We start from the raw sequence: 14835 nt of genomic DNA, 5'->3' as shown, positions 1-14835 counted from the left end.
AATCTTACCACTTGGATACAACTACTATCATATGAAGGATGCTATCATTTAAAAATATACTTTGTAGTACTAGACTCCGAGCTGGGAGATCTTGTATTTCCTCGGTTCTAGACTTGTGAGTAACTTCCTGTATGACTTTGGACAAGTTAATTCCTCATTAAGGATCAGTCTTCTCATCTGGAAAGAGGGTAATAATACATTGTAGGGTTGTTGTGATGTATTTGGAATTTCTAAGTAGTTAGTAACAAAGTGCTTCCTAAATCATAAATTGCCATATAAATGAATTTTTCATTAATTTTTTTTGTAATTAAGAAACCATATAGAAACAAATGCTTTTTTTTTCTTTTCTTTTTTTTTTTTTTTTTTTTTTTGCACTATTACAGCTACAGAGATAACAACAAAAATACCAGCTTGAAAACTTGGAATAAAAATGATTTTAAGCCTCAATGTAAACGAACAAACTTAGTGGCAAATGATGGAAAGAATTCTTGTCCAATGAGTTCAGGAGCTCAACAACAAAAACAATTCGGAATACCCGAACCTCCCAACTTACCTCGCAACAAAGAAACCGAGCTACTCAGACAAACACATTCATCAAAAATATCTGGCTCCACAATGAGAGGGCTAGACAAAAACAGTGCATTACAGACATTTAAGCCCAATTTTCAACAAAATCAATATAAGAAACAAATGTTGGATGATATTCCAGAAGACAACACTCTGAAGGTAAATGTTTAAATATCAGTTAATGACTTACTTACGTTTTAAAAAATATGAGGTAAATATTTAGAAAACTACAGAGATAAGAGCACCTGAAATAAATTCCATGACATACATTACTTGATTGGCATAAATATTAAGTTCCATTGAAGTGGATGAATGTTAGTTTCCGAAATATTTTCTTAGGGGTGTGAATGGCTGCTCCTTTTCCTTTAAAACTTTAGAGTTTTCTACTCAATTCTGACTTTCACTTTACACTCATTTTAAGGATAATGACAGTTTATCCATTGTTTGTGAAGTTACCTAGGCTCTTCATATGTCATTCTAAGTACTTTTCAACAGAGGTCAGCAAACATTTTCTATAAAGGGCCAGGTATTATTTTTGGCTTTATGGGTCATACTGTCTCTGTTACAGCTACTCAACAGTACTACTCAGCTCTGCCACTGTAACTTGGAAGCAGCCATAAACAATACATAAATGAATGGGCACGGCTGTCCTCCAACAAACGTTTACACAAACAGATGGCAGGTTAGATTTGCACTGCAGGCCATAGTTTTCTTTGTGATCAACTTATTATGACCTTTGCTTTATGATCTTACCCTATTTTACCTTTGTAGCCTCATATTTCATAGTCTACTAATTGTCCAATGCTTTAGCCACCTCAGACTCGTCACAGTTCTCTAAACATAGCATACACTGTGTGCTTTGGTTTATATTCTTCCCTATACCTGTGTCTCAACTGTACTTCCTCTGTACGCTCAGTGCTCTAATTGTTCTTTGTAAATATTATTTATATATTATGTGTGCTGGTTATTCCTCATCTCTGCTCCCTGGCCCCTTGGCCCACTTGATTCTTCACCTGCCCTTCTTTGTGTTTTGGAAGGCTGAATTGTCCTACGTAGTGCATCATCCTACGTAGTGCATCATCCTGAGATTGTTTACTTCCTGGCTTTTGCTAGAGGTCAGCCAGCAGGAGTCACTGGTACTACCAATCACAGGGTGGGAGGAAAAGTTGGGTTTTCTCACTTTCTCCTGTCTTAAATGTTACATCACCAGCAGTGGCTGTGTCACTGCATGATGTAGCCCCTTCATGAGTATAGCTTTCCTGGGCTTGATACTTTTATTTTCTCCTCTTGTCCTTTCAACCTAGGAATGGTAACAACTTCTTACAGTCGTTAGTTTTTGTTCTGCCCATATGTCTGAAAAAGCAATCTTTTCAGTAAGCCATCGGGGTAAAATTTGTTTTTGCATGTTTTATTTTTTGTTGGAAATAAGATTAATAAAGCATGTTTCACAGTGGTCCTCAATCTTATGTTTCCTTGTACTCAAAATTATACGACATAATCACCTTAGTAACAGTGGTTTACTGTGGCCATAATCATCAACAGGAGGCATGTTAGAATCTTGGTTAGGAGGGGAAGAGGGAAGAAACTACTTGTGTTTTGAAAAAAAAATCCCATCATATGCTCTTCACAACCCTCACACTCACAAAGGAAAGTGTCCCCCTGCCTTTGAAAATTAGTATTTTGACACACTGTATTCTTAGTTGATCTTCAAAAATGCTAAGAACATTTCCATCTCGGGGCTTTTATACTTGCTGTTACCACTGTCCTCATTTAACAACTCACTTAAAATAATAACCCCCATCTCTCTTTCTTTCTGTTTACCTTGTGTGTTTTTTCCTTAAAAAAAAGTACATTTCCTGACATTCTGTTATATGTTTATTTATTTTATAAATCCTCCACTAGACTATAAAATCTTCAAGAGCAGATATCTTGACTGTTTTGTCCATGAATGTTTCCTTAATAGCTATGTTTGGCGTGTAGTAGGTGTCCAGTAAACACTTTTGAAACGAATGAATGAATGAATATGTCTGGCTCCTTCCCTAGAGGCCCCTAGAGTGTGAATGCATTAGGGAAAGGAATGGCCTTACCTATATTTGTCACAGGATCTGACATATGATGCTTTAAAATATTCAGTGAATGAATGAGTGAATGAATACCTATATAAATAATTCTCCTCTTGATTAATTGTCTCTAAGTGCACCCTGGTTTCTCTCCATTGGTAATATAGTAATGATGGCCTTATTTAAGGGAAGTAACTATACTAAAATTTTCAGTAGTTCTTTTTACTCACTTGTCCATTGTAAGGACTTAGAATTTTTACATAGAAGGTAAATGAGTATGATGAAAAAAAATATTTTTCTAATGCTATGTATCTTATTTTTTCAAAAGGAAACCTCATTGTTTCAGTTACAGTTTAAGGAAAAAGCTAATTCTTTAAGAATTATTTCTGCAGTTATTGAAAGCATGAAGTATTGGCGTGAACATGCACAGAAAACTGTACTTCTTTTTGAAGTATTAGGTAGGTAAAATGCTTCAGAAATACTTGAGTGATACTCTTTGGACAACAGGTTTTAATGTCTGATGAGTCCTTTTTCTTCCAAATAAAAGTCTGATTTTTATTACTCCCTAAAGTGTATTCAAAGAACTGAAGTTCTAATAATAGTCCCAGTGGTAGATAGAATAATGCTCCCTAAAAATGTCTACATTCTAATTACCAAAACCTGTGAATGCTACCTTATATGGCAAAAGAGACTTTGCAGATGTAATTAAGTTAGTGATCTTGAAATGGGAGGATTATCTTGTATTATTTGGGTGGGTTCAGTGTAATCATAAGGGTCCCTTATACAAGGAAAGCATTGAAAGATGCTACCTTGCTGACTTTGAAGATGGAGGGAGGGGCCATGACGCCAAGAATGCAGGCGTCTTCGAGAAGCTGGAAAAGTTAAGGAAGTAGATTCTACTCTAGAGCCTCCAAGAGGAACACAGCTTTGATGACTCATTATAGACTTCTAACCTCCATATATTAAGATAATGCTTTTGTGTTGTTTTAAGCTGACCACTAAATTTGTAGTAATTTGTAAGCAGCAATAGGAAACTGATACAGCCTCCTGCTTTTCCTTTTGTCCTGTTACATATATATACACACACACATATATATAGAAATAAATGTAAATATAAATGTGTGTATATATAGATGTAGATTTCCATCAGTGCACTCATTTCACATGTTTAACTTTCACCTAAAAATGATTCCAGTTTCTCTCTTGTTACCATTAAGGAAGAAGCTTTATTATATAAAGTGACATTGGATTCAGTAGAGACTCAGACTTTTTGAGTAAAGCACACTGTATTCATTTTCAATTGCTGTGTAACAAAGTAATGGAAACTTAGCAGCTAAAAACCACACCCACTTCTTAACTCAAGTTTTGTAGATCAGAAGTCCATGTGGGCTTGACTGTGTTCTATACTTGGTATCACAGTGCTAAAATCAAGGTGTTGGCTGGGCTGGTTTTGTTCAGTTTTCATTTTTGGCTTTTTGGAGGTTTCCATGCCTATGGCCTCTCGAACTGCCATGTACTTCAGGGATTCCATGAAGTCCTACTCATGTTGCTTGAAGTATATCTCTTAGCTGGTTGGCATGGCTGTTACTACTCTATGTTGAAGCTTGACTTAGCTCTTATTTTGTTCAGATCTTACCAGTAGCCATGTAACTGCAATAGCAGATGGTATTCTATTTCATGTCAGTTTTCTGTCAGAGCTAGAATACTGTCAGAGGTAGAACATCTTATTTCAAAGATCTTAAACCCTGTCGAACTTCCCACTAAATTGCTTTTTCCTGTGTGAAGGATGCTTTTGGCTCTCACCTCATTTACAGAATGTAAATATTAAAAATAACCTGTGCCTATTAAAAGGACGTGCTGATTCCATTCATTTCCCCAGGTTCTCTTTGGTGAATTGTTCAGGTTCACTCCAGAATATCCTTTTAAGAATATCACAATACTCGGTATAAACACCAATAGACATTCTTGTCAAGAAATGAAGGGGATCCATGCTTTTATATGTGATGGTGAGCTTTCATAGTGCTATAATAATCCTGAGCTCCTAGGCTAGACTCTAAACTTGTCAAAGGTAGATGCTTCATTTTACTGCACTTTAGTGTCTAGCACACTGCACAGTATATAGGAAGTCCCTTTCAGTTGCAACCACCCCCATGCAAAAAAAAAAGAGACAACTTTAGTGGATTTTTAAATACGAATAGAGAATTATTCACACAACTGAAAAGTGGCTGGGTTTCTGACTTTAGGCAAAGCTTGATCTAGCTGCTCAAGAGATGACACAGTGATTTCTCTGCATCCTTCTGGCCTGTCATAGTGTTGGCTTCATCTTAAGGCTCCAGACTGTAGTCTCTCCAGAAGCTTCTGACTCTCCCCTTATGGTAGCAAGTTGTTTATTAAATTTCTGTAGACTCTACATTCTTATACCACACTGCCATATTCTTAGATTTTTCTTCTCATTGCTCTTTCCTAAAAACTAACAAATGAGTCTTTGCATATAACCATTGCTGACTGGGTGACATGCCCATCGCAGAAATCCTGAACTACATAGTTGAGCAATAAAATATGCTGATTGGATTAAGTCAGTCACAGTTCACTCCTGGATCTGGGGATGGGACAAATCCTATCCAAATAATATGGCTAAAAATGGAATTTTCCTAAAGGATAATCTGGGTCTTTTTAGCAGAAATGGAGGCCAGCCTCAAAATAACAAATGCCCACTACCAGTACTCAGTAGATGGTTATTAAATAAATGAATAATGCTGTCACTTGATAATAATTTCTTGAGATAAACATGAATTACAATTTGCATTTTATAGGGGAAGAAACATTTGAAAGTGGTTAAACAATTTATTCAACGAGGGAATAGGGAGATGTAGGTCGTAGGGTACAAACTTGCAATTATGGAGGACGAATAAGTCTAGAGGCTTAATGCACAGAGGAGGTCTGTGGTTAATATTATTGTATTGTATATTAAAAGTTTGCTAAGAGTAGATTGTAGGTGCTTTATCACACACAAAAAGGATAACTATGGAAGGTGATGGATACGTTAACTTGCTCGCTGTAGAAATGATTTCACTATATGTTTATAAAAGTATGTTGTATGTATATGAAAATATGCTGTATACCTTAAACGTATATAATAAAAATAAAAACCCGGTTTGCTCAAAGTCACAAAATATTAGTAAGTTGAGGTACCTGGGACTTGAATGCATGACTCCTGATTCTAATTCAATGTTTCTTTTTTCTTTAAATTATGATGCTTATTTGTTACACATGTGCATTTTATTATTATAATGTTGTAGACTGTTCTGGGGATTTAACCACTCTATACTATACATTCTAAGGAAAAAGTTTCAGATGGTCATTTATTATCAATTGTATGAGCTTGGCATATAATCTGTTCCTAAGTTGGAGAGAGTCAGAAGTTTTGTTTTCCTACCTGTAAAACTGCTTGAGAAATATCTTCTCTTCTTAAAATGTCTTCTTTATTACTGTATAAATAGAACTATGAGAGGTTGATATGGATACTTATTTAAACATCAGCTTCCCTTTGTTAAATTTTATTTGCAGTTTACCAACATTTATTTTTTCTCCCATTTCAATATTGCTTAGCTGTTCTTGATTCAGCTGTTACACCTGGCCCATATTATTCGAAGACTTTTCTTATGAGGGATGGGAAAAATACTCTGCCTTGTGTCTTTTATGAAATCGTGAGTATTTTTAAAGTATTCTTCGCAAAGCTATGTCAACAGAATATAAACATGCAGGCTATAATTCAGTTGAACTAAATTCTGTTAACAGTTTAGTACTTTTAACACTTCGTTTGATTTTAGTTCTGATATGAAAGTTGTTTATTTGTATAATATGAAGAGCCTACTATGTGCCAGGTACTGTGCTGGGTGTGAGGGATATAAAGTGGAATATAAATGGTGAATGGCTCTTTCTCTCAAAGAGTTTGTAATCCCAAGTAGAATGGTACAGAAATGTTACACTGTGGTATGGTGAATGGCATGGTGGAGCTGGGTATGTGCAGGGTGCTAGAGAAGTAGGTAAGAAGGAAGGGGCAGATCAGGGAAAGATTTTCAAAGAAGGTGGTAACTTACCCTAGATCTTTAAGGACTAATAAGAATCAACTAAGCCAAAATGTGTTGGCGACAGAAAGAAGGATATAGTCTAAGGTGAGGGAGCAGCATATGCATAGACTTGAAGCTAAGAGAGAGCTTCACTTGTTCAGGGAACTGAAAGTAGTTATAATTACCAAAGTGAAGAGTTAGGAACTGATGGGGGTAAGGGTAGTGGTTGTGAAATTGGGGGAAAGCATAGTGAGCTGGGATATAAGGAAGAGGCTTCGTGACAAAGAAGTCTGGAGATTGCAAAGGAGGCTATTGACCTACACACATTGAGGCTGTAGAAGAGCTACATAAACTTTGTAAAGTTTGACCTTAATTCTGACACTGTCCTCAATTCTGAAATCAGACTTGGATTCCAGCATTTACTCCAACACTTTCTAGTTTTATGACTTAAGTAAGCTGCTTAAATTACTTGAACTTCAGATTTTTAAAAAAATCTATAAAATGGGGAGACAAATTCCTACTTCGAAAGGTTGTTAAGGAGATTAAATGATGAAACATGAATATACAGTGCATGACACATAGTAGGTGATCAAGAAAATTGTCAATTCCTATAATATCTTGAATGTGTATTATTTTTATCTAGTCTGATGTTTTTTTTAAAAAAACTTTGTTATTGTCATGTACAGAAAAGTGTAAAATCATAACCATACAGTTTGATGAAGTATCACAAAGTGAATGCCACCCAGGTTAAGAATAGAACATTGCCATCACCCCCCAAATACCTTTTTGCTTCTTCCCATTCACTGCCTTTTGTCTTCTACTTGCAAGTAACCACTAACCTGACTTTTAATGTCATCAATTAATTCTGCCTGTTTTTGAACTTTATAAAAACAGTATCACACAGTATGTCTTTTTAAATATGTGATTTCCTTTATTTGGCAAAATGTTTGTAAGGTTCATCTATATTGTTGTGTGTAGCTGTAGCTCACTCATTTACATTGCTTTGTATAACATTGTGTTGCATGAATATACCACAGTTTTCTATTTCACTGTTGGTGGGCATTTGGGTTTCTGGATTTTTGGCTGTTATGCATAATGTTCTATGAACATTCTTAGCTATGTCTCTTATGCATTTGCATGTATTTCTGTTTGATGTATACCCAGAAGTAAAATTTCTGGGTCATAGAGCATGTGTATATTCAAATACATTAGTTATTGCCAAAGCATTTTTCAAAGGATTATGTCAATTTAAGTACTCACAGGCAGTGTGGGAGAGTTGTGGTTGCTCTGCATTCTTACCAACACTTAGTATTGTCCATCTTTTTTATTATAACCATTCTGGTGAGTCAATTTAGTGTTATGTCATTTCTTTACAATTCCCTGGTGAGTAATGAGGTTGAATACCTTTTCATATGCTATTTAGATATCTTTTTTTGTAAAGTCTGTTCAGGCATCTTGCTGTTTTCTTCTCGAGTTATTTGTCTTTTTCTTACTGATTCTAGGAATTAAAAAAAACTATTCCGGGAGTCAGTTTTCTGTCCATTATGTGCATTGCAAATATTTTCTCATATCCATCATTTGCTTTTTCTCACTTAATGATGGCTTTTGATAAACAGAAGTTTTTCATTTTCGTATAATCCTTTTATCAGTCATTAGTCTTTCCCCTTATAATTAGTGCTTTTTGTGACTATTTAGTGAAAGCAATTTCAGAATGCTTTAATTTTATTCATAATTGAGAGGATTTGGAGATTGCTGATCTTTTTCTGATTTACTTGTCTCTAAAGGCATCGAACTTTTGGGTGCCAACTTAAGCTTCAGGTCAGAGTGGGAGCGGTTACTAGAATCTCTTTTCCTTGGGGGCCTAAGATTCCATTTGTTTCCCAACTATACAAGTCTGTGAAAGCTCTGCTCAGTTTCTTAGACTCTGAACTGCCTTTCTGTAATTTGCAGACATCTCAGGGAGAAAGTACCCCCTAAATCAGGTTTCATCTGAGACTCCCACACTATCCTAGATGAGGGCTGGGGGTTCTCTGTAATTCCTCACTGTCTTGATATCTCTCTGATGCTTACGGGGAGATTTTTAACAAAATATTTCATCCAGCTATCCTAATTGTCATCTGATGAGCTGTTTTGAATCACCCAGTCTGCTGCCTACTGAAAGTAGAACCCTGGGAATCTGATAAAAGAGTGAGTAATTTCATGTGTCATTTAGTCTTTGAATGAGCAACAACTTGCTAGCTTGTAAAAGCCCTACCAATTGAGGGTCTTTCATCTGTTACAGGGCACCATGTGAATAACTATCATTGTCTTGTTAGCAGTGGGGCCCTGACTCACGTGAAGGAATTTTTACAGCATTTTGAGATGACACATGTTTAGTTGATAATATAAATACTAAAAAAATTGAAATTCGGATGAAGTAATAACTAATTTTTTGATATTCATTTTTTAAAAAACAGGATCGTGAACTTCCAAGACTGATTAGAGGCCGAGTTCATAGATGTGTTGGCAACTATGACCAGAAAAAGAACATTTTCAAATGTGTTTCTGTCAGACCGGCATCTGTTTCTGAACAAAAATCATTCCAGGCATTTGTCAAAATTGCAGATGTTGAGATGCGGTATTATATTAATGTGAGGAATGAAACTTAAGTAGTGATAAAAGGAAGTTTAAATAGCATAAATTATAGCGGTTTTCTGTTATTACTTAATTTACCATCTCCATAGTTTTATAGCTACTGTTTTCTTGTATTTCACTTGTTGAATTAAAGTATTTGAATTCTTTTAAACGTGGAGTTTTTGCAGTGTAATTTTAATGTTTTTATTAAAATGATATATTTGCTAAAATCCACAACCATCCTAGATAAAAATGCTCACTATAACAGGAATAGATGATGCTTATTTAATATGGGATAATAATACATCTGAGTTAGCTCAAAAACCAGCATTGGGCTTAAGGGGGAAATATTAGAGGTATTTTAGAAGTATTTGCATTATCAGGAAAAAGACAAGTGTGCCCACTGTCAGTACTGTTATTAAGCATTGTTCTGGAACTGCTAGTCTGTGCGATTCATTTAATTACTTCAAATATTTAATGAAAATCTGCTTTGTGCCAGGCATTGTTGCAAATGCTAGAGACAAAGTAGCTCACAAAGTAACAAAAATTAGGGGTACCAGAAATGTTGGTGTGCTTTGAACCAGGAGCCCATATATCATCATGTTTCTCCCATAACCATGATTCACGAGTCTGGAAATCAAGGAGTGGTAGCAGGGCTGACTTCCTCATTATTAGAGCAACTAATGTGCCCACGGAAGTTTTGCTCCCTACCTCCACAGTTTTGGGCTCTGTTGATTAACAGACCTTACTTTAAAAAAAGTCTTATTTGTAAGTAGTTTATTTGAGAATTTCACCTCATGCGAAGAAGTAAGGAATAGAGGGGGTGTTAAATAGGGAAGAAGGGAGACCAGTTACTAGGATGGCTTATTGAGTTGGCAACCACTAGGAGGGACTAAGGCATATATGCGTAAGCTCCCAGCACCTGTATTTAAGGGTTGACCAACACGGCAACAATGCCCTTGTACTTTCTGGTTGTGTATGTGTAAGCATTGGGCTGTTTTTCCATGATTTTCCACTCCATGGAATCAGAGAAACCTTATGGCAGGGCACAAGAAGCAGATGGAATAGGCCTGAGGTAATACTGTCAGACCGAATCTATGTGAAGCTGGTCAAAGTCTGCGCAGAATTGGTTATTGCCACCGTGGCTGGAATACGAGAAGATGGCTGAGAGGATTTGAAGTGGTGGACAAGAAGTATCTGATACAATTCTTAAGGAAGGAATGTTTTACCTGAAGTGCTTCCATGGTTCCATTCTACTGAAAGTTGAGACTGCCATTTGGCAATTTTGGTTCTTTATGTTTCTGAATCAGTAGGCAAAAAAGGAGTTTACTGTACTGCCTGTGGTAGTTCAATCCCAGCTAACAATGGAAAATTGTGTTTCTCTGCATAATGAGGAAAGGGAAGACCATATCTGATATGCAGGGGATTCTTTTAGCTGTCACTTAGTAAAAGTTAATGGAACACTATTATAGCAACCCAAGAAAAACAATAACACTGAGGATTCAGACTCACAAGGAATGTGGGTTGAATCTAGCTGAAGTTATGTAAAAGGGTACATGGAATAGTTGTGGAAGAAGGAGTTGTAAATGTCAGTTGTGGTCTTGTGATCAGTTGTAGGGTAAGGAAAAGCTAGTATGAGGAGGTAATATGACACATGAAGAGTGGTTGAGATAATGATGGTGTCCGGTTATTAAGGTCTTCCTAGAGAGGTAAGGAGCTAGAAGTAGCTCAAAGGGCTGCAAATGTGAATTTACTTTTCCATATTTGCCTGAGGAAGAATTGAATGTGATCCAGAAGAGTTCATCTTTTCTCTTACTCGTGTCCTTTCGCTCTATCTGTATATGGTTGGGTCATGGAAGTCTGATCCTTGTTGGTTACCATTTTTCTCTCTCCTAGGGCCTATTTACAGGGAGTTGGGTTATAGTGAGAGATTCTGCCACCTGGAAATATTTCCAAAGCATATGTCTTTCCATAGCGGTCCTCTATTCAAAGACCACTGATGGCTTGTTGTTGTCTACAGGATAAAACCTAAACTCTTACACCCTTAAGATATTTCAGGACATTTACGGCCTGGTCCCTGCTTGCTTCTGTGACTTCTCCAACCATTTTTTCTTCACTTCTCAAGATGTAGGCCCAAACCTCACAGGCATGCTCTCCATTCCCTAAGCAGGCGGTGATTAAGCACCCATCCCTGAGCTTCTCTCCGTTCTCGTGATTCCCCAAAGGGATCGGCAGCTGTAATCAGTCACTGTAAGGTGTAAGGTGTGATCAGCAGCTGTAATCAGTCACTGTTGCAGGACTCTACGCTGATTTGTTCTAGAGAGGTCCTGTGTAATTACTTTGTTTTTAATGAGGTCCTCCAGGATCTAGGCTCCTCCGGGATGCACAGTCCCCTAGGGCCAGGGGTAGGTAGAAAAGGAGATGTCAGAAGGGTGGGTACAGACATAGGTGACGACTACAAAGGCTGTTGCAACCAATAAAGGGGAGGAGGATTTTGGATCAGGGCCCTGGAGTTAACCTCAGACACAGAGTAAGTTGGGCAGGAGGGTGAATAAGCTGGTACCTTAGTATCCCTACAGCCTGAGGGTCTTGATTTCCCCAGTTGTATGATGTTCTATAGGATAGTTTTTCAGACATAACTTTCCTTTTCTCCACCTCTCTGCCTTTCAAGAGTTTTCTACATTCCAGAAATACTTTGATTTAATGTTCACAACTTAATATCTTTTTATTAATGACAGTGTCCATTAATACTATGCAATGTCCTCTCATGATTGTAGATTTCAACATAATGACATCTCTATGAGATAGGCGTTTAATACAGAGATTTCAAGCCCTCGGCCATATATTTGAATTACTTAAGGAGCTTACTTAAGGCCCCTTCCAGAGATTCTAATTACATTTATTGGGGGATGGTGCCATAATCTCTACTTTAAAAATGTATTATATGTCCTTACTACTCAGTGTGATCCACAAAACAGCAGAATTGGCATCACCAAATGTAAAATTTTAACTTTCGAAATGTAGAGTATTAGGCCCTACACCAGACCTATTGAATCAAAATCAGCATTTAGCAGGACCACCAGGTGGTTTGTATGTCAGTTAAAGTTTTAGAAGCAGTGACCTTCGTGATTCTTGTTTTCAGTCCAGACTGAGAAGTATAGATTTACCGGGTGAAGAAGATGAAAGGCATTATTGAGGGAGCAGCTGAAATGCATATTCCCGATCAGTGGCAGCATTCACAAGTGATGTCTCTCCGGTTTGGAATTTCTAATAAGACCCTTGACACCAGAGATTGGTCCCACTCATTTCCCAAGGAGGCAGCCTTCTGAGAAAACAGGCATGTGAAACTTCGCTTGATGCCATTTCCCTGCAGTACTAGCACAGTATGTCCAAATGTGAAAACCTGTGAATGTGGCTAGATTAAACAGCAGCAGCAGGGTGAAAATCCCAGCAGTTAGACTCAGCTACATCCCTCTAGGAAAGGAGCTTCTCATATACCCTAATACCCTTCAGCTTTCTTAGCTCAGAGGCGTTTTGAGGTATGGATATCTGGAGAGGAAGTACAGCGAGGTCTCAAGGGTGGATATCCTCGTTCCCTTTCTCCCCAAACTATACAAACTTTCAGATACATTTCTTCATGTCAGTGTAACTGAACCATGTAGACATCAACACCAAAACCAAAATGACAGTGTCAACATGCATAATGGGCTGTCTTTTTAAAATAAAGAATAGGGTGGTTGGATGGTCTAACATTTTCCATAGGTCTGAAGTTTATCTCAGAATTTTGTAATAAAGCGTCAAAACTAGCACTAAATGGTTAAGGCTAGTGAATTCTTAATTCTGGGAGTATTTAATAGGAGTAGTTATTCTAACTACAATGGGATTTGACTGCTTTAAAGTTGGAGGGGCCAGGTGCGGTGGCTTATGCCTGTAATCCCAGCACTTTGGGAGGCCGAGGCGGGTGGATCACCTGAGGTCGGGAGTCCGAGACCAGCCTGACCAACATAGAGAAACCCCGGCTCTACTAAAACTACAAAAAATAGCTGGGCATGGTGGCGCATGCCTGTGATCCCAGCTACTTAGGAGGCTGAGGCAGGAGAATTGCTTGAACCTGGGAGGTGGAGGTTGTGGTGAGCCGAGATCGTGCCATTGCACTCCAGCCTGGGCAGCAAGAGCAAAACTCTGTCTCAAATAAAATAAAAAATAAAGTTGGAGGAATGTATGTCTCAGCCTGAAGGACAGCTAACAAATACTAATGAAACATTGGCCATATCCAGTCAGCATCCCAGGTGCTGGCCTTGCTGCAGTCACGAAGGCAGTTATGGCCTTACCTGTATGGAATTTACAATTTGGTAGGAAACTCAGCTATAAACAAGCAATCAAGGTCATTGAATGCTGCTGGATGAGTACAGGATGCTGTGGAAACATAGAAGCAGGTCTTACCTGGTCTGGGCAGACAAGGAAGATTGAGCTGAGCCAGTGACATGTAATAAACCTGAAGGAGAAGCAGGGGTATGCCAAGTAAAAGGCAGAGAGAAGAAGATGTTACACAGAAGGAACAGCAAGTGTGAACGTCTGGAGGCAAGAAATTATGACTTCTAAGTCCAGAATTGCTGGAGAATGCTGATGCAAGAGTCACTGTGGGACCAGATGAGGCTGTGGAGGTAGGCATGGGTCAGATAATGAAATATCGTTTGCGTCCTTGAAAGGAATTTTGCCTGTATCTTAAGAATGATGAGAATCCATAAGGACTCTGAGCAGGAGAATGATGATCAGATTTTTATCTTAGAATGCCACAGTGTGAATGGATTGAAGGCTAGTGAGCATAGCAGCAGGGAGATGAAGTAAGAGACTATTCCAATAGTCCAGACAAGAAAAGACATCAGCCTGTTGCAGATTTTGGCAATTGGGATAAGCCGTGGTTGAATCAGAAATAGAACGAAGTACAGAATCTATATGACTTGCTAGAATTAGATGTTGATCTTGACAGAAATAAATGAATGAAAGAAAACTCCCAGGTTTCTGACTTGAGTGTGGATTCCTTTTACTGCGACATGAGTGACTGGAGGAGCGGATTGGGAGAGTGGCAGGGTGAGATGAGTTTCATCTGGGATCTGTTAAACTGCGTATGGTCACGATCCATGGGGAGATAATCAGGAAGCAACTGGTAATACAGTACTAATGATGAAAGGTTTACCCATGAAGTTTAGACGGTAATCAGTGTCACAGGGACAGGTGAACTCTTTCAGGGCTTGATCTGTATAATTAGAACAGAATTTAGGAAAAATTCCCAGAAAACACCAATATATAAGATACTGTTAGAGAAGAAACCATTAACAGTTGTTAAGGAATGGCCAGTATGTGTCAGGAAACCAGTGTGATTGCACGGAAACTAATAGATAAGAGTGTTTTAGAAAGAAAGCAGTAACATTTGTTACATGTTATCAAAAGTGAGATCAGTGTGAAAAGTAGTGTGGATTTTGTGATGTGGCACATTTCTGATTATAGAGATAATTATAGAAATC

At 37.7% G+C, this 14835-nt stretch overlaps 1 protein-coding gene across 7 annotated transcripts in view; it reads left to right on the top strand.

Moving 5' to 3' along the window:
• Positions 1-9482, top strand: part of SPATA22 (spermatogenesis associated 22) — a 68299-nt gene extending 58817 nt beyond the window's left edge. For 6 of the 7 annotated variants that reach the window (XM_074018220.1, XM_005582503.4, XM_015437379.3 and 3 more), the window contains 4 exons: positions 384-726; positions 2956-3085; positions 6237-6334; positions 9154-9482. In XM_074018220.1, coding sequence (XP_073874321.1) covers positions 384-726; positions 2956-3085; positions 6237-6334; positions 9154-9345 — 763 coding nt within the window. In that variant the 3' untranslated portion in view covers positions 9346-9482. Of the gene's footprint in view, positions 1-383; positions 727-2955; positions 3086-6236; positions 6335-8798; positions 8885-9153 lie in introns of all 7 variants that reach the window. The other variant, XR_012425128.1, reaches the window with a different exon arrangement.
• Positions 9483-14835: the final 5353 nt, after the last annotated feature.

Source organism: Macaca fascicularis, chromosome 16 (genome assembly GCF_037993035.2).
Source record: "Macaca fascicularis isolate 582-1 chromosome 16, T2T-MFA8v1.1".
NCBI lineage: Eukaryota > Metazoa > Chordata > Mammalia > Primates > Cercopithecidae > Macaca > Macaca fascicularis.
This window is presented reverse-complemented; position numbering and strand designations above follow the sequence as displayed.